Raw genomic sequence first — 27,206 nt, 5'->3', positions numbered from 1 at the left:
GCTGTTACGGCCCGGTGGGTTCAGAACTCACAAAGGAAAATTAAAGAGACTGTTATCAGTCTGCTACCATTGTGACGTTTCCGACAGAAAGAGCATTTTGAATCACTAAAATTAAATATGAAACGTATTTTCTTGTTTAGAATATTAAGGTTTGTATTTAAAAAGGTGCTTCTGATCTCCTGAAGGTTTCGAAAACTGCAGGGTGACGAATTTTCGTCCTGCATTTGGAATTCCGGAATTAGTACCAAATATCCAGAATTTTTTTTTCAAATTCACTATAAGTTTTTTTTAAAGCAACTAATTCTTATTACATTTTACATTCTCGGAATTAAATATCTTCCTTTCAAACATCCAGAGATTAGATTTTAATCACAGAATAGGGTTTCATCATTCAGATCAGTGCAATCCCACCAACCAAAGATACCTTAAATGAACATGCAAAATGTGCGGCCTACCAGGCTGGGATCATCTGAGGTCATGCTACTATCTACAATCCGGAGAGCTGCAGACCTGCTGACTGGGGATGGATGCAGAAAGGAGAGATATGGCAGATATATTGGACAACACTGAAAACTGTTATTATTAAAAAGTTTTTTTTATTTTTCAAAGTGTGATTTTTGTTAATATTTTAAATTAAATCGTAATTTTATGTCATTAAGTTTATTGCAAGGCTGCTGAAATTATATATATTTTTTTAAATCTGTCATTCTTGAAAACATACAAATCGATACCAAAATCATTCAGATGGACCAAATACATACATGAGAAATGCCATTTTCGGCAGGTCAATTTGGCGGCCATCTTGAAAAAACACACCCAAAACCCTACCTTTACATTTGCCCAAATTTAAAACGGAAAATCACCCCTACTAATAATTAATGAATAATAAAAATAGTAGCATTCTTAGTATTCACCCATCTCCAAATGGGTTACAGCTCTATAGTCTGAAGGTTCAATGGTCCGAAGGTTCAATAGTCCAACGGTTCAGTAGTCCGAAGGTTTATAGACCGAACTATAATTACGAAGAATGGCAAAAGAACAGTGTCAAATGTCTAAACAAATGTGAATTCTTTACAGTAATCACTAAGCGTACCTCTGTGTAAAATGTTTTAGGAAACAGTGTAACATATAATGTTACGACACGACGAAATGATACATGTTGGATATCAGTTTAAAGGCATCTGATTGGCTTCTTACATATAAATCCAAACCATCCACTGAGAGTAAGGTTACACACGTCGATTTCTATTGTCAGATGATGTACAAGCCAACAGTGTATATTACGTAAACGCGAGAGCCGTATATAACTTTAGTTCAGAATATGTTTTAATTTTTCTTAAACCTGTATTTGAAAGGGAAAAAAAAATGTCAGAAAAATAATTCTACACTCGTGTCTCCAGCTCTCGTGTCAGTTAGATACCATTTGTCTTGCATTTCGCTTACAATTGTATTCATCTTGTGTTCGCTCCCATTGACATAGCCAAGATTTGATATTGGTGGGGGACCACAATGTCATGGAGGATCAACCACATTGTTTTTTAGACTGTCAATAGTGAAGGCAGGAAACATTATATTTACGGTTATATGGCATCGGACATATGGTTAAGGATCACACAGATACTGGGACAGGAAACCCGCTGCCACCACTTCATGGGCTATTGACATGATATTACATACCATGGCCTTTGTTGCATCACTTGTGGAGCATTGGCTGGAATGAAAAATAGCCCACCGACGGGGATCGACTGTGCATCAGACGAGCACTGTATCACTGTGCAACGACCCGATCCCGTATTAATAGGGTGACAGACAAACATAAACAATGTAGTTGGGGCGGAAAGATGTATGTTTGAGGAGAGCATAATTCCCCCTCCCCTCCCCAGGCAACGCCAATGTTTGCTCCTTAGGTACGGTTTGAAGCAACTGAGAAACTAAACGGTATGTAAAGATCATTCATGTAGTTTTCTATGCTTATACAATAACATTCTACAGTGGTCACGATTTAAACGCTTGGTGATGCTATTAATATATAATTATATAAATAATATAACAAAAATAATTCTCCTTTTAAAGGGACATTCCTGAGTTTGTTGCATTGTAAGATGTTTTCGACTAATAAAACATTTCTACGATTAAACTTGCATATTAATATATATTTTCTTGTGTAGAATATCAGTGTCTGTATATTCAATGTGTCTCTAGTCATCTTAATATTTGTAAGAAGCCCAAACTGGATTTTGTCTTCAAATAAAATTAAATTTAACCTAGTACACATATTAGAACGATCAGAAACACGTTTAATATACAACCACTAATATTTTATGCAGAAAAATATATTTGATATGTAATTACAATCGTTAAAAAGTCTTTGTTATTCGATAATATCTTTAAAATTGCAGCAAACTCAGGAATGTCCCTTTAAGAGTGTATTTTTGAAAACATAAGCCACACCTAGATAGGACAGAAATATAATACAGGCCACACCTAGATAGGCCAGTAATATAATACATGAGTTGACAAAAACGAAATGTCAGTTTTTAATTAAAATCACTTTATTGAAATCCAACACTTAAAGCACCTATATCCAGTTTCCATGTTATAATGTCGAATACTAATGCAAAATAAAAGCACAACTACACCTTTATTACACTCGTCTGTCATCGCTATCAACGGATATCGTTAAACAACTACTACTCAATTCGCAAGACGTAAAAGTGAAGTTATGCCTGCATTTTGATTTCGTAATCGATGTTATAACATGGTAACCGGATATAGCAACTTTAACAAGGACTACAACACACAAAACATCCGACACAATCCACACTGTTCAACAGTTAATAATGTTTTTAGCCCAAAAAGACTTCACCACAAGCTTCAAAGATATCCTCGAACAGCATAGGCAGGACCGTGCCCTGATCAAAATCCTAGTGGGGTGGGGGTGGGGGGGTGGGGGGGGGGGGGGACTACTTTTTTATTAACAAATGAAACACTATACAAATTAAACCCTGAAATGTGTATGCTATTTTCTGGAGTAAAACAAAAAAGTGAGATTCTCAGGGGGGCTAACCCCCCTCAACGTCCAAAAGAAACTATACCACGACTTGGGAGACTACTGAATAAAAATCAAAATATATTTCATATTCCAAAGCTATATACATGTGTGGTGTTTTGGCATGATGTGAACAAAATGTTATTTCCATTATCCAAATTATTAAGGTTAAAATACATCTTAACATATAACGTCCTATTTATACCATACACATATTAGACATAGTAAAATATTAGCCTATGTTCACGGAGTACAGTGTTTCAGATCAATGAACCTTCGGATTACTGAACCTTTGGACTATTGAACTTTCGGACCATTGAACCTTCGGACTAATTGCTCATAATACTCAAATGCAACTTCTGAAACAGTCGATTTACTACAAAAACATGAAACTGTTTACACTCACTTTGACTGGGTGACATTGTTTTATATTTTGACACTTTTTTTGCCCTACCCACTGGTTGTAATGCCCACCCCAACCCCATAAACAAAATCTGATAAATGGCCATGTCGTCTTATTTGCCAATGTTGGTCTGAAACTGCATATATTGTTATATTATTAACTATATTGCATTAAACCTTTTCTCCCACTTTAAAGTGGACAAATTTATTTCAGGCAATAACAAGAATGACAGACATTTTTTTTTTAAATATGGATATCATTTTATTTAGCTTAAAAAGAAAAACGAAATGACAATCTATTTTGAAAACAATGTATTTCAAAGTTCGCTAAATATTCAACAAAGACAAATCTATAACAATATGAAATAATCAGTATAAATATTTGGTACACCAATGATATAACTAAAGATCCCGAACAAAAAGTTTACCAAAATTATACCCCACAAAAAGAATGATCTTTATACAAGTGTAAAAACAAGTACAACATAAAATAATTTTTAAAGAATATGGCACCTTAATAAAAAACACTATTAAAACGTATTTGTAAAAGAAAGAAAAAAGAAAACTAATTATTAATATACCAACTAATAACCTACTTTTCCCCTTATAATGTAATAATATTTTTAAATGATAAAGAAGAAGTATCGATATGTATAAATTTCATTTGTTGAATTATAGTAAAATACACACATAGGTTTCACTCTATCCTCAAAAGCATGGGCACAATATTAAAATTTAAAATGTACAATCATAAGACATCTTTACTGTTGTTTCAATACAATCTATTATACAAAATAATAGCAAAGGACACTCTCTTACATAAAAAAATAGAAGAGTTGATATTAAAGAAAGGAGAACAAATTCAACTAGATAAAAATACAACATTATTTGGGACCATAAAGCAGGGCTTCTAGAATTTGTATAAAATCCACTAGCCATGGGATCAGTGATTAAAAAAAATTGATAAGCCATAATTATAAATTCACTAGCCTTACTTTACTTTAAGGTGATACAATTTTACTAAATAATAGTAATAATCAGATATGTCACCTAAAGAGGGAGATACAGCTTTAAAACACTAACATTGATGGGTTGGGTTGGGGTGGGGTGGGGGGTGGTAGGATAATCATATTTACAAAACAGACTTAACTGCAAGATTTGACCTCTTTTTTTTCACTAGCCATTGGGCATGGCAATAGTAGTTACTAGCCTAACATTGAATATCACTAGCTATGGGAGTGGGGCTACCATAACCTAGACACCCTGCATAATGGTTAATGTAAAATACTATACATATTTCAAAGTGATAAAAGAAGCACTAGTGATGGGAATCGGTTGGTATTTCATCATCGATCATCGATTATAATTGGTTGACACCAATCGATCAACTTTCGATAACATAATCGGTTAGAAATATATGAACATACATACATGTACAAAGGATTTGAATTATAAGTACTGTGCACCTATTGTCGTGTCCATTAGTATAGACCCTATAAATGTTTTATTTTACCCTTAATAACAATTTAGTATAATTGTTCTTTATGTACACATGGAAACAAACTCCAGCCCCAACATTCTTACATCAATTCCCAACTGGAGCAACAGTTACAGTTAACATTTTCAACACAATCGATTATGGAGTTTTATAATCGATCATCAAATCGGAAGAGCCAAACCGATCAATATTCAGTTATAATCGATCATTGGAACATTACTAAGAAACACAAGTAAACACAAATACATTGCACATCATCCTTATATAATAGTGAAAAAACAAAAATCATATATGATATTAACACAGAATCTCTCTTTTTTATGCCTGTGAGCTTGAAATCACAAATTCAGTGTTCTCATTCACATCAGTGTCTTGAAACATGTTATTAATACATTGTATTTCTTTTGTTGCTTAGTAAAACAGAATGAAAATACAAAAGACCAACATGAGTAAAGATGCAATTAAAACAAATCTTTAAAAATAAAACCCAAACTGAAAAATACATATTAAAAACAAAAATTAATAATAATATTTTTTTAAATTTAACACTTTGGTCCCCTTGGCAGAAACACTTTGAAACCAATGTTTTTAAAAACAAGAAGCTAGTTTGGAAATGTTGTTTTCAGCTTCCTTTCTTTGTTCCAATTCACAGCACATTCTGTCAACATACATGTATATCTCTTTCTATCAACATCTATGTCTTTCCTATCAATATGTTTGAATGTTTCTTATGTCGCCAATATAAGCCTGTATAGTTTGAGTATGATTTAGATTTAGAAACATGTGACAGTAGGTATTTGTGTGTTTTCTATTTTCTGTAAGACAATGAACCAGTGTCCCCCCCCTCACCCCCCGTATAGTTTGAGTATGATTTAGATTTAGAAACATGTGACGGTAGGTATTTGTGTTTTCTATTTTCTGTAAGACAATGAACCAGTGTCCCCCCCCCCCCCACCCCGTATAGTTTGAGTATGATTTAGATTTAGAAACATGTGACAGTAGGTATTTGTGTGTTTTGTATTTTCTCTAAGACAATGAACCAGTGTCCCCCACCACCACCCCCACCCCCACCCACCTCCGCCTGTATAGTTTGAGTATGATTTAGATTTAGAAACATGTGACAGTAGGTATTTGTGTTTTCTATTTTCTCTAAGACAATGAACCAGTGTCCCCCACCACCACCCCCACCCCCACCCACCTCCGCCTGTATAGTTTGAGTATGAATTAGATTTAGAAACATGTGACAGTAGGTATTTGTGTGTTTTCTATTTTCTCTAAGACAATTAACCAGTGTCCCCCCACCCCCGCCTGTATAGTTTGAGTATGGTTTAGATTTAGAAACATGTGACAGTAGGTATTTGTGTGTTTTCTATTTTCTCTAAGACAATGAACCAGTGTTCCCCACCCACCATCCTTGGCATTGCCAACTGCCCTAGGTCACCTGGGTAAACTGTTGATCCCACCTACCATTCACACAATGTAGGACACCCATTTTCCCAGGAGTGGGTTCTTGTGGTTGGGTGGGGTGGGGGGTTGGTATGTGAAATTCAGAATGACCAAATTCATGATTTTGTTTCTCCATTGGTCAAGGAAGCTTCCCACCAAATTTAGTTGAAAATACTCTTAGTAGTTGTGAATAAATTAGTTTAAATGCATTTTTCTACACAACTCTAGTAAACTTCACTCCTCCCTGTGGGTCCCAACATTAAGAAAATTCTAAAATTTGATAAACCATCTAATACTGACTTTTACATATATGAAGATTATTTAGTAACAACTTTCTGGAAATAGAAAATAGTTTTTAATATTGGCTTCATTTTTAGGTTTTGGGCTCTGTTCATCAGGCTCCTGGGATAATAACCAAAATTCATCATCATATTTAGTTGGAAATAGTCTAGTAGGTGTGAAGAAATTATATTCTGTATATAACCAAAAAAAAAAAAAACGCAAACAAAGCCCCACTTTCACCTTCGCTCTGGGAGCAAATGGGGGGACCCAATATTAATGAATTAAATAAATTTAATAAACCATTTCATAACCTTTAGGTATATTATAATGAAGACTATTCCGTCTATTCAAGTGATTTTCATATATGTAGGTAGGGTTCTTGAAAACACATTTTTAGCCCTACATAAAAACTTACATAATAATTGTCATCACCAGTTAAATAAATGTATGTACAGTACAGTACAGTACAGTATATGTACTTTGATTACAAAACTATCATTGTAGGAAACACAAATTTTACCTAACGTAGATAAAAAAAAAAAAAAATGATATAATCTAGTTTAACCATTAAATAGTTTTTCTTGAACAGCATACAACATTCTAAAGACAGTGCATAGCTGTATTTGATCCAAGCTCCTTTATTTTCCTTATTTTCCTCTCCTCTTCTTCTTTCTAAACACATATTTATGAATATAACACCTGCAAGGAGGTATGATCACAATACTGCCGGGTATTGCTGCCCACAGTTTCACTTGTAATTAATGTATATGTCTGGTGAGGTCTTTTATTTTAATTTGGTGAAATAATTTTATGTAATAATTGACATTTTTAAGAAAATAACTGACAATTTTTGGAATTTTTTAAGTTTAATAGATAATTTGGCGAATTGTTTTGCTCACCCAGAGGTAGCCCTGAATCATCAGCTATTGGATGTCAAACATACGGTCATTTTGATAAAGTCCAAAATATGCTGATGATGAAATGTAAAATATTTCAAACTATGTGCAGTTAAGTCATGTACACTGGTGACAGCATTTATTGAGCTACATTGACCTCATGTGCTGAGATAAATGTATACTGATAACAGGATATGCTGAGCTAAACTCCTGGAAGTATGTACATGTGCTCAGTACTGGTAGCCATAATACATATCTCGGACTTTGCTATCTGCTTTTCGTTTCTGAACGACTTCAGCTTTGCTGCTCCCTCCCTTCATTTTATGGAAAGCCATCCTCTCTGATCCTGCAAAAACATTTGCCGACTTGTCCTGTAACTGTCCAGTAGCCTGTTGGAGGCAAAACAAAATACAGGAGGGATGTAGAAATATAATAGTGACCACAATTATAGGATATTAAATGAGCTTGCATTTCGTATCATGTTTATGTTCCGAGTGAAATCATTTTCAATTGTTAAGTGTTATGTCCCACTTGGCGTTTTAGTGAAACGTATCACTTTGGTATATGCCAAGATATCTTGAACCATGCATATGGCTAATAAGATACAGAAACTAAATGTTATCCCCGCGCCCTCACAAACATTTCTCTGCAATCTACTTCTTTAGCTTTGTCCACAACATATTAAATGTTTTGTCCAAGCACAACCTCAATACTGATATCATTTTCTGAACTCCCTCCCATGTTCTATGTATAATCTTGAAATCTTTTATTATCTAAAGATTCTTTTTCTTTTTGATTAAAAAAAAGATGTAAAATTAGCAAGACGTATACACACTCACACAAACCTATACATATTCATTTTGACAGAATACATAGTGCCAGTAGTACGGCAGATTAATTATGTGTAAACAAATGTGTGGTTTTTTAGACAAACATATAATGCAACAAACTAGAGAAATAAAGGAAATGTTTTAATTAACGATGCACTCAACACATTTTATTTACAGTTACATGGCATCGGACATATGGTTACGGCCACATATATTGAGAGAGGAAACCCGCTGTTGCCACTTCATGGGCTACTCTTTTCGATTAGCAGCAAGGGATCATTATATGCACCATCCCATAGACAGGATAGCACATACCAGTCGTGGTGCACTGGCTGGAACGAGAAGTAACCCAATGGGCCCACCGACGGGAATCGATCCTAGACTGACCGCGCATCAAGCGAGCACTGTACCACTGAGTTACGTCCCACCCCACAACAAGAGAATCACTGAATAAGTCCATTCTTAAACTCCATAAACCTAACTAAGAGCAATGAAAGACATTTTAAAAAAAAAACTAAATTTAGAAAACATTTTAAAATAGGAACACAAAATACATATCAAATTTGGAATTCACATCTTTCTTAAGATAGTAAACCACAGTGAATACTAAGAAATTGTGCCATCTCTTTTTTTTTCATTAAGGTTTGATCCTAAACTTGTTATATTTTATAATTACCCAGTCTTGTGCATTTTCAGTCAAGTCTTCTAGAATATTATCTACATTTCTGGAAAATGTGTATTTATCCTCTTTTTGGCTCGAGGTTTTGCAGTTACGAGACATCACACGTTTTGCAGATATTCTGAAAATACAAAACAGAGGAGCATAATAATTCATCTAGGATTTAGTAACTTAATTTAGGATTGTCTGTTATTTCTGTTACATTGTTCGGGATATGAACAAAAAACAAATCATCGGCAAACTGTGTGAACTGTCAAACCTGTTCTCACATAAGTTTGCAGATGACTTTTTTTGTTCATATCCCGATGAACGTAAAAGAAATAAAAGAAAATACTTATAAATTCAATTTGAATCATACTTGCTAAATAATAACACTAAACCCTCACACTTTATTTTGAATTATTTTTGGTCCATGAACAATAACGCTCAATAAGACAACTTGCCCATATAAAATGATGTCATCAGATATGACATTCCCTGATGACGCAATTTTTACGTTCTTCAAGAAATTAACAAACTCCCATTGCTACGTCTGGACCAATGGGATGACATTATGTTGTAATTGAAATTTAATTATTATCACTATGAAAACAAATATTTTGTAAATCAACCTTTGTAATACCCGGGAATTAACTTCAATTATAAATTATGTTTTCTTTTCTTTTCTTTCTTTTTTTTTTCAGCTAAAATATTTTCTTTTCCCAGCCCACTATGAAAATGATGGTTGAAGCAAACAAACATTTTCTTAAAGCTGCAGTTTCACCTTCCCATTATCTAAAATTGTTTTCCAGAGCAAAATACAAACACAACAATTAAAGTTAAAGCTTGTTTAACAACACCACTAGAACTCATTCATTTATTAATGTCAAACATATGGACATTTTGACACAGTCATAGAGATGAAACCCGCTACATTTTTCCATTAGTAGAAAGGGATCTTATATCTGCACCATCCCAGACAGGTTAGCACATACCACAGCCTTTGATATACCAGTCGTCGTGCACTGGCTAAAGCGACACACAAGAATTAATGTGACAGTTTTAATGAAATTGTGCTTCCTCTATCAAGTCACATGGACAAGCATACATGTACATGTTAGTTGCCATTTTTAATACATTGTTATACCTAAGAAACAAAACAGAAAGGAATGAAATGTTTTATTTAATGATGTACTCAACACATTATATTTACGGTTATATGGTATCAGACATATGGATAAGGACCATACAGATATAGAGAGGAAACCCACTGTCACCACTTCATGGGCTACTCTTTTAGATTAGCAGCAAGGGATCTTTTATATGCATCATTCCACAGACAGGAGAGTACAAACCATGGCGTTTGTTACATCAGTTGTGGAGCACTGGCTGGAACAAGAAATAGCCCAATGAGGCTACCGACGGGGATCGATCCTAAACTGACCATGCATCAAATTAGCGCCTTACCACTAGGCTACGTCCCGTCCCGAAACAAAACAGATTTATTTATTATCAGATATTGGATGTCAAATATTTGGTAATTCTGACAGTCTTCAGGGGAAGCCTGCTATATTTTTCCATCAGCAGCAAGGGATCTTTTACATGCACTGTTCCACACAGGACAGCACATACCATGGTCACTGTATATCAGATATGGGACAGTGGTTGGAATGGGATAAACCCAATCAAAGAACAGGTCCACTGATGTGACTGGTGCATCCTCTACCGACTGGTGGGGGGGGCAGGACGTAGCCCAGTGGTAAAGCGTTCGCTTGATGTGCGCTCAGTCCGGGATCGATCTCAATCGGTGGACCCATTGGGCTATTTCTCATTCCAGCCAGTGCACCACAACTGGCATATCAAAGGCCATGGTATGTACTACCCTGTCTGTGGATGATGCATGCATATAAAAGATCCCTTGCTGCTAATCGAAAAGAGTAGCCCATGAAGTGGTGACAGTGGGTTTCAGGGGTGCACAAATCGGTTGTCCGGGCGCCCGGGACAACCAAAATATGTTGCGGGCAACCATTCTTTGTCAAACAGTTGCCCAACGGGCAACCAAGAAAATCATAAAACAAATAAAATGAAAAACAAAACTTCACGACAAACCTAACGCTGTCATCCACTCAGCGTCCATCATGCATGATTTTGGCAGGAGGCATTTGGAAAAGCCATATGCCAGATATTTTGTCCCCAAACTAGCTGGTTCCTACCAATTCTCGCTACAAAATATTTCCTATTCACCCTAAAAACCTTGTTGACGCATTTCAATACTGATGACTTGTGCTTACCGAGTGAATTTTTTAGACACAATCTGGCAAGCTTTAGTCTAATTAATAATGAAATATTTCTTACAAGTTCTGCATTTTGTAAAACATGTTTTTCATGTATTAAGTTCTTCGTATTTTCATAAATTAAACTGTATTTTTGTTAAATAGTTTAGTAATATCGTCAATATGAAATATGTATTTGGTGGCAAAATAATCCAGATCGTCACGTGTACACTGTTTTACAGAGTATTCCAGAGTCGTTCAACAATTAAGCAATTCCTGCAGCGTTTTGCGTCATTGGAATTGTACACGTTATTGAATAGTGGGGGTTGTTTGTTACAAATTATGTATCCTTTACAAAACAATATTTTGGAATATTACTCGTGTTTAATGTGTTCGATCTCCTACACAGAGGTTAAGCAGTCATTAAAAATGTGTGCTGAATAATGTTGGCTAAAGTACGTCACAATCTTTGGGAATGGATGATGCAGCCATTGAAATGAGTATTACATAATTTTAGAGTTAACTTAATGAAAATAGCTTGTGACGGCCCTCCACATGACGAGTTCAATGCAGACAGATACGTTTCAGAATGGTGGCTATCGGCAAAGGGCACAAGACATGTGAAAGGCCACAAACTACACCAACAACCATCAAGTTCATCAAAGTATTATGACTGTGACAGACCAAGTGAAGATGAGCTGTAGATAAATAATGTTAAAAAAGGAATAAAACTAAACTGATAAATAATGATAATAATAGAAACATTTTAATTTAAATTTCAGTTTCATTTTAATGACAGTGCAAAATTATATTCATAAAATGTTTATGAAATACATGTATGTGGGCAACCAAACTTCAGCTACTGGTTGCCCACCGGACAACCATCACAATTTCACATTTGTGCACCCCTGGGGTTTCCTCTCTCAATATCTGTGTGGTCCTTAACCATATGTCTGAGGCCTTATAACCATAAATAAAATGTGTTGAGTGTGTCATTAAATAAAACATTTCTTTCTTTCTTTTCTCTACCGACTGTGTTGGATTTTTCCCTAAGAGGTGTTTTAAGCATTAATTGCAAATCAATTCCTTTTTATGAGACCTATATTAGTGACTGCAGTTAATGGATATTGAAGAAGAACAAGCAATAATCTGTCTCAGTCTCCAAAAAAAGTATTTTTCATCAATAAATTGAAAAGATTTGGTAAAAGGTTTTGACAAAATCTGTTGGCAAACTAAGGGAGACAACTATATTTAATTCTCTCCATTGAGGTGTCTACTTTAAGAGCTATACCCCTTATTTAACCAACCAATTGGTAAAATGTATTTTCGTTTTCGGTTGATCGTTTTATCATGGGCAATTCAATTGCTATTATGTTATTTTTAAGAAGTAAATTGCACAAAACACGGCTAGCTCTGGATGAGCAAAACATTTCGCCAATTTATCTTTAAAAAATGCGAAATCAGTTATTTTCCAACAAAATACCAATTATTACATGAAATTTGTTCTTTGCTATTTGTATTTTCGAAACACATCCCCCTTTTCCTATGTTATGGCAAAATAAAGTTATTCACGAAAAATACTTTAAATATGTAGCTCTAGGCTAGGATAAAATATAGATAATATATTCTATGTGGTTAAATATTAAGAAATGAGGTTACTTCTTATGGATTGCCTTATTTATCTTTAATTCAGAGAGAATATTGAGAGAAAATCCATTTGTGCCTCAACATGAAAAATTCTTCATGTACTTATTACCAAGGCCAGTTTAATTATCAAGAGATTCTTACAGTTAGTTCAAACCTTTATCTATGATTCTTTTTCATTTGACTTACATGTTAGCTTTAGCTTCTTCAGCTTTTCCTTTTTTCAAAAGCTGGCCTGAGGTTTGTATGGCTTCCAAACCAACAACCGCCATGTCCAAGGCCTGTGAACAAATTCAAATAAGAAATAAAACAAATTACAATTAAATGCATGTACATCGTATACATGTTATGTACACACACACACACACACAGGCACACAGGCACACAGGCACACACACACACACACACACACACACACACACACACACCAGTATATATATAATACTGTACCTAAAATGAATTTCCAAATGACATTTCATAAGAGAAAAGAGGAATTTAGCAGAAGTACACCGTGACCACATTTAAACAGGTTCCTTTATTAACAAAACATATTGAAGTTTGTTTTATTTAACCACCCACCAGTGCACATTGATTAATTATTACCCATATGGGCTCAAATATACGGGGTAATATTTTTTCGATCTCTGCACAGTGTGCAGATTGCTTCTACAGCCACTGATTGGCTGGCTTTAAAAATCACGATGTTTGGTTGGTTGCTTGTCATGGCCGGAACTTCACTTTCATTCATATAATGTTTCCATTCATGAGTCAGATTACACATACGTTATACGATATACAAAGATTTACAAAAACAAATGGACTCACTTGTTTCGTAAACATGAAATGGTATATTTTCATAAGCAGCGGCTTTAGTAATATATAAAAATAATTATTTTCAAATGCAAATACAGTCGTATTATTTTGTACTGTAAACATTTGGCTGTAAAAAGAACGCCGTTATGCTACGACGTCACTTACATTACGTCATGTAATGTGCGTAAGATTATATGACGTAATGGCTGATGGCTTTGTTGTAGACTGCAGAGGAATTTTTACATTAAAAATCAGTTAAAATTGACAATGGGTAATAAAGAGAATAACCAACTCGCTACGAGGAGTTACGAATTATCTGTCCCTCGTGAATGAATGTTGTAAAACCCTCGCCAAAGGCTCGGGTTTACAACATTCATTCACTCGGGACAGATAATTCCTCGTAGCTTGTTAGTTATTCTCTAATTAAGCATCGGTTATTGGATGTAAAAAATATGGTAAAAGTTGTGACACATGGTCTTTAAAAAAAAAAAGCTACATTTTTCTGTTAGCAGCAAGAACCTTTTATATGCACTTTAAAATGCACAATAAAAACTAATTCACTGGTGGAAATAATCCCTTAGACAAATAAACTCTTTTTAAGTTTTATAAATACAGTAAAGTACATTTACAACAAACATGCTTAGAATGAACAACTGCATAGAACAAACTGATCGTGAAGTCCCGTTTTATCTTCCTTTATATTAATAACAAACTTTTGCAAATGTGTACAACAAACTTCTGCTATATAGAGAATAATACATGAGTGGCCGTTAGACATCATTTATCTTACAACAAATTGTTTTAAAATGTATCTAACAAGTAGAAGCGAGTTTGATATGTTCTTAAATAACGAGTTTTAAGATAAATGGTATCTAACGGAAACAAATGTATTATTCTATTTCTTACATATCCTAAAAAAAAACCACCAGGTTTTAAGCAAATTTTAGCATCTTTTTCGGCTAAAAGTTATTTACAGCCCTTGCACTTACGCGTCACAGACAAATGATTGTCAGGTTAACTAAATGTCACAGTGTAATCAATTTCGATTGTTCCTTTTTTTCATTGGATGTATGGCATTGGTGATCTGGTCATCACCTGGGAGCAGCCAGTCGTATGTCTTAAACTTGTTAATGCATGTACGTGTGTAAACAACCATGTGTTGTCAAAAATAATGACTGTTCTCATCAAAAGGTTTGTAAGAAAACAAACAATCATGGTCCCTTCCAGTTCGTTATAAGAGTAATTTACTGTGTATGTGAGGAGGTGGAAGTTGGAGACTGCTTGCTACTTGTTGTGATGACTGCATGATCAAAATCAAACATGAAAATATTCCATACAAACTATTATGGTCCCTTCCAGTTCGTTATAAGAGTACTTTACTGTATATGTGAGGAGGTGGAAGTTGGAGACTGCTTGCTACTTGTTGTGATGACTGCATGATCAAAATCAAACATGATCAAAATCAACTTTGAAAATATTCCATACAATCTATTATGGTCCCTTCCAGTTCGTTATAAGAGTACTTTACTGTATATGTGAGGAGGTGGAAGTTGGAGACTGCTTGCTACTTGTTGTGATGACTGCATGATCAAAATCAAACATGAAAATATTCCATACAATCTATTATGGTCCCTTCCAGTTCGTTATAAGAGTACTTTACTGTATATGTGAGGAGGTGGAAGTTGGAGACTGCTTGCTACTTGTTGTGATGACTGCATGATCAAAATCAACTTTGAAAATATTCCATACAATCTATTATGGTCCCTTCCAGTTCGTTATAAGAGTACTTTACTGTATATGTGAGGAGGTGGAAGTTGGAGACTGCTTGCTACTTGTTGTGATGACTGCATGATCAAAATCAAACATGAAAATATTCCATACAATCTATTATGGTCCCTTCCAGTTCGTTATAAGAGTACTTTACTGTATATGTGAGGAGGTGGAAGTTGGAGACTGCTTGCTACTTGTTGTGATGACTGCATGATCAAAATCAACTTTGAAAATATTCCATACAAACTATTATGGTCCCTTCCAGTTCGTTATAAGAGTAATTTACTGTATATGTGAGGAGGTGGAAGTTGGAGACTGCTTGCTACTTGTTGTGATGACTGCATGATCAAAATCAACTTTGAAAATATTCCATACAAACTATTATGGTCCCTTCCAGTTCGTTATAAGAGTAATTTACTGTATATGTGAGGAGGTGGAAGTTGGAGACTGCTTGCTACTTGTTGTGATGACTGCATGATAAAAAAAAAACATGAAAATAATCTATCATGGCCCCTTCCAGTTCGTTATAAGAGTACTTTACTGTATATGTGAGGAGGTGGAAGTTGGAGACTGCTTGCTACTTGTTGTGATGACTGCATGATCAAAATCAACTTTGAAAATATTCCATACAAACTATCATGGTCCCTTCCAGTTCGTTATAAGAGTACTTTACTGTATATGTGAGGAGGTGGAAGTTGGAGACTGCTTGCTACTTGTTGTGATGACTGCATGATCAAAAAAAAACATGAAAATAATCTATCATGGCCCCTTCCAGTTCGTTATAAGAGTACTTTACTGTATATGTGAGGAGGTGGAAGTTGGAGACTGCTTGCTACTTGTTGTGATGACTGATCATCAACTTTGAAAATATTCCATAAAAGGGTTGAACATTTATGTACTTAAACTGAATTTAACCCAAGCTCAATGTTCACCATAAAGTGAATGCTACATATTTTTATCTTTTTCATATTACTAGAATAAAGTCTGCAAATATAATTCAAACGAGGGTACATTTTGTTCTGTATCACACTGCAATTCACTATGCAAATTTCAGACATCACTACATAATTCTAAAGCATTAAATAGTAGTTATTAATCAATTTTCAATGGATCAACATTGTCGTTAATTGAAATTTAAAAACCTAATTATTTTGTAGCAATCTATAACCAAATGATTAACAAAAGCTGATGTCTGTTTTACGTTTTACATTTTCATTATTCATTATACAAGTTAAAAAACAGGATAAGTTTTAACTCCAGTTGCAACACTGCCACGTTCAAGTCAATAACCATGTTATAAAATACCTCTTCCATGGTTTTCCTGTCCTTTGTGACTGTGTGACTCTTGCACAAGACTCTCAAACACTTCATGCCGTCTTTCCGAGTGTACTCAATCTGGACCTACATGATAATAATAATAGTAAGTAATAATTAATAATATTGATTTCATAGCAATGCTCCCTTTCCCTCCACTAAGGCCATGGTATGTGCTATCCTGTCTATGGGATGGTGCATATAAAATATCCCTTGCTGCTGATCGGGGGGAGTGGCCCGTGAGGTGGCGACAGCGGGTTTCCTCTCTCAGTATATGTGTGGTCCTTAACCATCTGTCTGATGCCACATAACTATAAATAAAATGTGTTCAGTGCATCGCTAAATCAAACATTTCCTTCCTTCCCTTTCCCTCCAGTGAACTCCCATCTTGTTTCTTTGAGATCCCTTCTTTCAACTTTTGATGTACACCTCCACATCCCAGTCCTTGCCTATCTGACTGCAATAGGCGCTCATATCTTGTGGCCAACCACGCCATACATCAAGGCCATACCTAGCCCACATTAACAAAAGGAGATCACATTATATCATGTCTTCGCCAGCCAGACAAAAATGGCATTTCTTAGTTTTTGCTATGGGCTTAGACTTAAAAAAAAAAAAACTGTGTTTCATAAAACATTCTAAAAATATTAATTACTTATATATATATTTATATATTGGGATCAGTATAAAGGAAATATTGAAACAATCGACACTATCCTTTTTCAAAACCTAAACCAAAATATAAAATTCACAATAAAAAAATGTAAAGAAAAACTTCCATTCTTGGATATATTGGAAATTAAAACCACAAATAACACAATCGGTAAAGATGTGTTTTTCAAACTCACATACACCAAACAATACATGTACCTTCATTTCTTTAGTTGTAACAAATGGCAGACTAAAGTCAATTTACCATAATGTCTTGTTAACACATCTGTGCCATAGTATCTAATCCAGAAGTAAGACTAATCAGATTCCAAGACTAAGACAACAATTACAAACCTGGGCCCCGTTCCACGAAGTGATCTCAGCCCTAAGATCAACTTAAGTGCATAGGGTAGCTATGCGGTTAAGAGAATCTTAGGGCTAAGATCGCTTCGTGGAACGGGGCCCTAGGGCCTAATTTACAAAGCTCTCTTAGGCTCTGCTAGACGATAAAGCATCCTCTTTGCAAGTCTTTTAGTATTGCACTGCGAGATCGCAAAGTTGTGAGAGTTTAGTGAATTAGGCCCCAGGGGCTTTCTTTATGTAAGTAATTAACATGAGCATCAAAAAAGCTTTTAAATTATTATTTCAAAAGGCATATGATAATTTGGATATTTTACAACAAAGCGATACTATGGTCATTCAAAGCAGAAAACTGGTTAGTCTAAATGAATGTGCTAAATGTTGTAGTATACAAAGACAGGTGTTAAAAATTTGCTTTTGTTATTTCAATATCTTTCTTTAGCTCTGAACAAGAATATCTGTTTTTAAGTCAGCTGTTGGTGTGTTTTAATGCAAACAAAAAAACCCTGCAGAATGATTATATGACATTCTCTGGATGCAAATCTTAGTGTTAGTGATGTGTGCACATTGTCTTCAGTTCACAAAGTAACAAAATCTATATCAACAATAAGATACCGTAGCAGAAAGATGACTTAACAAAATCAATTCAAAAACAAGGAAAAGTCAACATCTTGAAAAGCAGGTTTCTGCAATGACATTAACATCTGACATGTGATGGAAAGCTGGAATTGTAGATTTCTATTACAATCCTGTCCAAGATTAGAATTTTAACACATTTCAAACAAAAATAAAACATTCTCACCTGGAAAGGGACTGAAGAGACATTAAGCTGTTCATTGTTTTTTGTCTTGAATCTGAATGTCAGGTCTGTGTCTTTCAAGGCAGAACCAACTTCTTTCACCAGGCGACTCATGTCCTAAGGTCCGGGTTAAATAAAACATACCAATAAATACAAAAACTATGTTTTCAACTTTAAATCTTCAAAACAATAAAATGTGCACTGATATTAATATGAATAAGACCAAAAAGTATTCTTAGTAATGTCTCTTTTATATACTACAAAGTAGGGTTTTTTCTTTTGCGAATATGCATCGTAGCACATATCCATGATGTGTAAATTTTTGTGATCAAATGTTGGTATCTGCAATGCATATGTTATGCAATTAAAATAATATGTTTATAAATTTTCAACTTGAGGTAAACTTAACATGCGTGCATTATTTTGTTTTGTCAGTACTTGCTATCCCACATCAAAAAAAGAAAAAAAATTGTACCATGGATGTAAAAAAATATGTTTCCCTATAATTAAAATTCCAAGGGATTTCTTTTTAATACATTCCTAAATATAATTTTTAAAATTAAAATTCCAAGGGATTTGTTTTTAAAACATTCTTAAATATAACTTTTAAGATTAAAATTCCAAGGAATTTCTTTTTAATACATTCCTAAATAATATAATTTTTAAAATTAAAATTCCAAGGTTTTAAAAAAAAACATACATTCCTAAACATAATTTTTAAAATATAAATGAATGCAGTAAATAAAAGCTAGCTGACTCACAGAAGGATACCCATCCTCCATAAAGACCATTGAAGGATGCAGTAAGAACGTCACATTGACTCCTGTGGCTACAACGGCGTTCTGTGCAATCAGTCGAAGCTGTCGCACTATTTCCAATGGGTTCAACATGTTCACTGATCCACCAGACGCAATCGCGCACATACTGACATATTGAAGTCCTACGGGTTCCCCTTCCACAGCTAAAAGATTGATAATCACGTCCTTTGACCTTGCATATTGGCCAACCTGAAAACATAAATGGATCTTGGTAAACATTAAACGGACAGACCTTCGTTTTTAAACACTAAGGCATATTTTTCACTATTAGAGCTGTTTATGATTACTGAAATCACACATGACATATTTTATTCAACTGGCCTTGGTGGCATCGTGGTTAAGCCATTGGTCAACAGGCTGGTAGGTACTGGGTTCAGATCACAGTTGAGGCATGGCATTTTTAATCCAGATACCGACTCCAAACCCTGAGTGAGTGCACCACAAGGCTCAATGGGTAGGTGTAAACCACTTGCACGGACAGTGATCCATAACTGTTCAACAAAGGCCATGGTTTTTGCTATCCTGCCTGTGGGAAGTTCAAATCCCTTGCTGCTAATCGGAAAGAGTAGCCCATGAAGTGGCGACAGCGGGTTTCCTCTCAAAATCTGTGTGGTCCTTAACCATATTTCCGATGCCATATAACCGTAAATAAAATGTGTTGAGTGCGTCGTTAAATAAAAATTTCTTTATTTTATATTTTATTGTTTAAATTATCCATTTCCGTACCTCGGAAGTGTTTCTGTCTGGTCATCCTGGTGTTTCTAATATCACAAAATGCTGGAGCAAAACCAGCAAATTTGGGCAAAAATGATACAGATATTCGGGCAAAATGTGCTAACCTGAGACCTTTTTACCATGTATTTCCATAATTCTCCCCTCAAAATTATTTGCAATCCATGTAAAAATGTGTAGTGATTCGTTTGCAACCCTATAAGTATCAATAAAGTTTACACAAACAATACTACAGGCGTATTTAAAGCTAAACAAAATAAATTCAGTTATGTATTGTTAAAGTATGCATATAAATTTAATTATAAGATTTGACCGCAATTATTTTTTGGTTAGTGCAAGTATGAACCGAAAAAGCGGAATCATACAGTTTGCACATCGTTTTTTCGGTTCATACTTGCATGAACCATAAAATAATTTTGGTGAATTCTTAAATAAAATTCTATATATTTGTGTTTTTAAACAAATAACAAACAAATTCAATTATTTTCATATTTTTTTAAACATGCATTGACATGGACAATCATAGATCTAACTATAAACCAAGTTTCATTAATCTATGACTTACAGTTTGTGAGAAATGGACCTAAAGGTAATAACTTAACGTTCGAGCTACATGTAACTGTAAAATTTCACTGTTACCACGGTCATACGTAAAGTAATAAGTGTATTAGCTACATCTCGCCTTTTGCTTTCATCAAGCCAAGACAATAAAGGCATTATGAACTGTGTGATCTAGGAAATGTTTTATTCAATGACACACTCAACACATTTTATTTTATTTACGGTTATAAGGTGTCGGACATATGGTTAAGGACCATTGAGAGAGGAAACCTGCTGTCGCTACTTCATGGGCTACTCCTTTCAATTAGCAGCAAGGGATAGTTTATATGTGCCATCCCACAGACAGGATAGCACATACCACAGCCTTTGATATAGCCGCCCTGTATGGTGCACTGGCTAGAACGAGTTTTTGATGTAGGGTACAACACAAGGATCAATTCAACCACACTGATAACAAGCAGGAAGTGAACAAAATGCAGTGAAAGACTGAGTGCCTTTTTCTACTTGAGCGGTAAATGGAGCGTAACAAATGAGTTAACAGTTATTGTAAAATTTATCATGACAAATGAAAATTATTTCTCAAGGGACATAAATTTAATAATAACTAGTACAGAGTTTGTTATTCCATTTATTACCCGAGGTTTTTTTTTTTCTTCTTTAAAAGTCTTTAATTTTCCATATCCACACATTTATATATAGAAACGATGTAAACCACTCTACATACTCTTCTGAGTATTACTACAACTTTGTATTTTATTCACTTTCACAGATAATTAAAAAAAGATTTTTAAAAGTTCTATTTATTAACCCCCAACTAAATAAGAAACAAACCTTTTCATAAAACTTTTGCCCATGTTGACTCTGACCCTGTAGAGACCCAATACCTTCGTTTGGCATGCCATCAGTACAGAGCACGACCTCTGAACCGGGCATTTTGCTAACAAAACCAACACAGAACGTCAGAGCTGGACCCAGTGCTGTGCACCCTGTTGTGTTCAGATCACCAACTGTTCTATGCAAATCACTGAAATGGAGTAAAGCGAATGATTAATCTTGACTCAAGACATAAATTCATCTCACTGAAGAGCAAACAAAAACATTTGCTGTTGTTGATCCTGGTTTTAGGTTTTTATATTTCCCATGATACCATCCTTCTTCTGCACACAACGAGGCAAATGTAGAGTTCAAAACTCAATATAGTGTAAGTCAGCTTACCTTTAGATGTGATCAATCTTTTAACTCCTGTTGTTAAGTTTAGTTTTCTCCTGACGATGTCAACATTTAGTTGACGAAATGTTGAGATTTTAAACTTGTGGTTTTAAACAGAGACTTTTATTTAATATAGTGTAAGTACATTCAACCATCAGTTATTTGCTTCTGTGCCACATCTGCCCTTAAGCAGTGTGGGGATTACCGTAATGGTGCAATTTCCAGCTAAAATTCACAAGAAACAGACAAATTGCAAATCTTTTGTGTCTTTTAATTCTCATTGGCCGCATATTTAATAGTATTAACAAGCTTTATCTTCAAATGTACGCTTTCAGATACAGCACTGTTTATGGTTAAATAGAGGTTGTGACAATTATTGAATTTTGCAAAAAGTGTCAGGCAAGAGAGGGCCTGTGGGGGCTCTGAATAAAAAATATTATTGGTAGTAAATCTTAAGGCAGAGAAAAATTTACTTGTAGAATGCAGGAAACTGCATTTCAGGACATCTAATTTTCAAAATTTTATGTGGGAACATACCCCCAAACCACCTAAAATCTTTGCTTTGCACCCTCGATCTCAGTCAGCCCCCAAGGTCTACTTGCTTCTGCTGTGTCTGATAGTAGCTTTAAGATTTAAGTAATAAAACTATCTGCAACTAATATATTTCATATAATGGTTTAGGTATAATGTTAGCTTTAAGATTTAAGTAATAAAACTATCTGCAACTAATATATTTCATATAATGGTTTAGGTATAATGTTAGCTTTAAGATTTAAGTAATAAAACTATCTGCTACTAATATATTTCATATAATGGTTTAGGTATAATGTTAGCTTTAAGATTTAAGTAATAAAACTATCTGCAACTAATATATTTCATATAATGGTTTAGGTATAATGTTAGCTTTAAGATTTAAGTAATAAAACTATCTGCAACTAATATATTTCATATAATGGTTTAGGTATAATGTTAGCTTTAAGATTTAAGTAATAAAACTATCTGCAACTAATATATTTCATATAATGGTTTAGGTATAATGTTAGCTTTAAGATTTAAGTAATAAAACTATCTGCTACTAATATATTTCATATAATGGTTTAGGTATAATGTTAGCTTTAAGATTTAAGTAATAAAACTATCTGCTACTAATATATTTCATATAATGGTTTAGGTATAATGTTAGCTTTAAGATTTAAGTAATAAAACTATCTGCAACTAATATATTTCATATAATGGTTTAGGTATAATGTTACCTTTAAGATTTAAGTAATAAAACTATCTGCAACTAATATATTTCATATAATGGTTTAGGTATAATGTTAGCTTTAAGATTTAAGTAATAAAACTATCTGCAACTAATATATTTCATATAATGGTTTAGGTATAATGTTAGCTTTAAGATTTAAGTAATAAAACTATCTGCTACTAATATATTTCATATAATGGTTTAGGTATAATGTTAGCTTTAAGATTTAAGTAATAAAACTATCTGCAACTAATATATTTCATATAATGGTTTAGGTATAATGTTAGCTTTAAGATTTAAGTAATAAAACTATCTGCTACTAATATATTTCATATAATGGTTTAGGTATAATGTTAGCTTTAAGATTTAAGTAATAAAACTATCTGCTACTAATATATTTCATATAATGGTTTAGGTATAATGTTAGCTTTAAGATTTAAGTAATAAAACTATCTGCTACTAATATATTTCATATAATGGTTTAGGTATAATGTTAGCTTTAAGATTTAAGTAATAAAACTATCTGCAACTAATATATTTCATATAATGGTTTAGGTATAATGTTAGCTTTAAGATTTAAGTAATAAAACTATCTGCAACTAATATATTTCATATAATGGTTTAGGTATAATGTTAGCTTTAAGATTTAAGTAATAAAACTATCTGCTACTAATATATTTCATATAATGGTTTAGGTATAATGTTAGCTTTAAGATTTAAGTAATAAAACTATCTGCAACTAATATATTTCATATAATGGTTTAGGTATAATGTTAGCTTTAAGATTTAAGTAATAAAACTATCTGCAACTAATATATTTCATATAATGGTTTAGGTATAATGTTAGCTTTAAGATTTAAGTAATAAAACTATCTGCAACTAATATATTTCATATAATGGTTTAGGTATAATGTTAGCTTTAAGATTTAAGTAATAAAACTATCTGCTACTAATATATTTCATATAATGGTTTAGGTATAATGTTAGCTTTAAGATTTAAGTAATAAAACTATCTGCTACTAATATATTTCATATAATGGTTTAGGTATAATGTTAGCTTTAAGATTTAAGTAATAAAACTATCTGCAACTAATATATTTCATATAATGGTTTAGGTATAATGTTACCTTTAAGATTTAAGTAATAAAACTATCTGCTACTAATATATTTCATATAATGGTTTAGGTATAATGTTAGCTTTAAGATTTAAGTAATAAACTATCTGCTACTAATATATTTCATATAATGGTTTAGGTATAATGTTAGCTTTAAGATTTAAGTAATAAAACTATCTGCAACTAATATATTTCATATAATGGTTTAGGTATAATGTTAGCTTTAAGATTTAAGTAATAAAACTATCTGCTACTAATATATTTCATATAATGGTTTAGGTATAATGTTAGCTTTAAGATTTAAGTAATAAAACTATCTGCAACTAATATATTTCATATAATGGTTTAGGTATAATGTTAGCTTTAAGATTTAAGTAATAAAACTATCTGCTACTAATATATTTCATATAATGGTTTAGGTATAATGTTAGCTTTAAGATTTAAGTAATAAAACTATCTGCTACTAATATATTTCATATAATGGTTTAGGTATAATGTTAGCTTTAAGATTTAAGTAATAAAACTATCTGCTACTAATATATTTCATATAATGGTTTAGGTATAATGTTAGCTTTAAGATTTAAGTAATAAAACTATCTGCAACTAATATATTTCATATAATGGTTTAGGTATAATGTTAGCTTTAAGATTTAAGTAATAAAACTATCTGCAACTAATATATTTCATATAATGGTTTAGGTATAATGTTAGCTTTAAGATTTAAGTAATAAAACTATCTGCTACTAATATATTTCATATAATGGTTTAGGTATAATGTTAGCTTTAAGATTTAAGTAATAAAACTATCTGCAACTATATATTTCATATAATGGTTTAGGTATAATGTTAGCTTTAAGATTTAAGTAATAAAACTATCTGCAACTAATATATTTCATATAATGGTTTAGGTATAATGTTAGCTTTAAGATTTAAGTAATAAAACTATCTGCTACTAATATATTTCATATAATGGTTTAGGTATAATGTTAGCTTTAAGATTTAAGTAATAAAACTATCTGCTACTAATATATTTCATATAATGGTTTAGGTATAATGTTAGCTTTAAGATTTAAGTAATAAAACTATCTGCAACTAATATATTTCATATAATGGTTTAGGTATAATGTTAGCTTTAAGATTTAAGTAATAAAACTATCTGCAACTAATATATTTCATATAATGGTTTAGGTATAATGTTAGCTTTAAGATTTAAGTAATAAAACTATCTGCAACTAATATATTTCATATAATGGTTTAGGTATAATGTTAGCTTTAAGATTTAAGTAATAAAACTATCTGCAACTAATATATTTCATATAATGGTTTAGGTATAATGTTAGCTTTAAGATTTAAGTAATAAAACTATCTGCTACTAATATATTTCATACTGTATAATGTTAGCTTTAAGATTTAAGTAATAAAACTATCTGCAACTAATATATTTCATATAATGGTTTAGGTATAATGTTAGCTTTAAGATTTAAGTAATAAAACTATCTGCTACTAATATATTTCATACTGTATAATGTTAGCTTTAAGATTTAAGTAATAAAACTATCTGCTACTAATATATTTCATACTGTATAATGTTAGCTTTAAGATTTAAGTAATAAAACTATCTGCTACTAATATATTTCATACTGTGTAATGTTAGCTTTAAGATTTAAGTAATAAAACTATCTGCTACTAATATATTTCAGGCTGTGTAATGTTAGTGACAATGAACATGTTAAAGGGTATCGTAACTTACTCGTAAGCCTCATCCAGTGGTCTCAGCTGAATCTTTCTAGCATAAGAGATACCCTTTTCTATCAGCTTGTCAAAATCTCTTGATTCTGCTGATGATCCATAAAATGATTTCTGTTTTGCTGACCCATCTCCATATATGCAAATTTCAGAGCCAAATGTAACCAACATAACAGGCTTTTCAGGTTGCTCAATTCTTAGTTGCTCCAACAATCTGAAAATTATGGTATATTTTCTTCTAATGAAACTGAGGATAAAATATCTAAATTCTAAAGTAACGTAATTCGGGAAAAAAAAAAAAAAAACATAAATAACAGATATTACTTCTACCTCTCACCCAAAAAAAGATAATGTACCAAAAATACAGTTATTATATATATATATATATATATATATATATATATATATATATATACACAGTAGAATCTCATTGGCTCGTACACTGTCGGTGCTTCAAAGTCTGTTCGACCCATCGGGTAGTTCGAACCATGCATTCGGCCGTTGTCGGGTGCTTCTGTAACACAAAAACCAATCGGAACACTTCGCATATTTCCATAAAACTAGCTTGGGCGAGATGGTCCGATTGACTCACCATTAAATAAATAAATAACAAACACACTGGTAGTCTGTGTTTATAAATATTTATTAATTAAAAAAATCGTTCTTTATCATGCTGTTGTAGAATCTTTTGTGACATATTGACAATGTTGAGAAAAAATGAAAGTGCATGAAGCACAGGCGGAGGCCCTTTACCTGTTATTGTTGCAGTCACTACATTACACTGATCTCTATTGTATTTCAAGTTAAAAACAAAATATGCCGACACTCATGCATAGAGTAGCGATTAAAATGATTAAAGTAAACTGGTGAGGTCTGCCTAGGCTAACCAATTGATTGGTGTCACATGCAAGGTTCATTCAGCTAACGATTATCGTAGTACAATCATCTGTACTAGAAACATAATTACCGATAGGTGCTAAATAAACAACATGATAAGCTGGCATATGATCTCAGACGTGGATCCAGGGGGGGGGGGGGTCCCCCCCTGCTTGTGACCAACAAGCAGGATTTTGATAACGGGAATATACTTCAAA

At 33.1% G+C, this 27,206-nt stretch overlaps 1 protein-coding gene across 1 annotated transcript in view; it reads right to left on the bottom strand.

The window, feature by feature from the left end:
• Window positions 1-7,191: 7,191 nt before the first annotated feature.
• The window catches only part of LOC121370613 (circularly permutated Ras protein 1-like), a 39,220-nt gene continuing 19,205 nt past the window's right edge, over window positions 7,192-27,206 (bottom strand). Inside the window, exons 9-16 of the mRNA XM_041495961.1 lie at window positions 26,117-26,326; window positions 21,628-21,820; window positions 19,447-19,692; window positions 18,689-18,802; window positions 16,867-16,962; window positions 13,168-13,259; window positions 9,080-9,203; window positions 7,192-7,962 (exon numbers count right to left, since the gene is read on the bottom strand). Of these exons, the coding sequence (XP_041351895.1) occupies window positions 7,804-7,962; window positions 9,080-9,203; window positions 13,168-13,259; window positions 16,867-16,962; window positions 18,689-18,802; window positions 19,447-19,692; window positions 21,628-21,820; window positions 26,117-26,326 (1,234 nt within the window). The 3' untranslated portion in view covers window positions 7,192-7,803. The remainder of the gene's footprint in view (window positions 7,963-9,079; window positions 9,204-13,167; window positions 13,260-16,866; window positions 16,963-18,688; window positions 18,803-19,446; window positions 19,693-21,627; window positions 21,821-26,116; window positions 26,327-27,206) is intronic.

This window comes from Gigantopelta aegis, chromosome 4 (assembly GCF_016097555.1).
Source record: "Gigantopelta aegis isolate Gae_Host chromosome 4, Gae_host_genome, whole genome shotgun sequence".
Lineage (NCBI taxonomy): Eukaryota > Metazoa > Mollusca > Gastropoda > Neomphalida > Peltospiridae > Gigantopelta > Gigantopelta aegis.
This window is presented reverse-complemented; position numbering and strand designations above follow the sequence as displayed.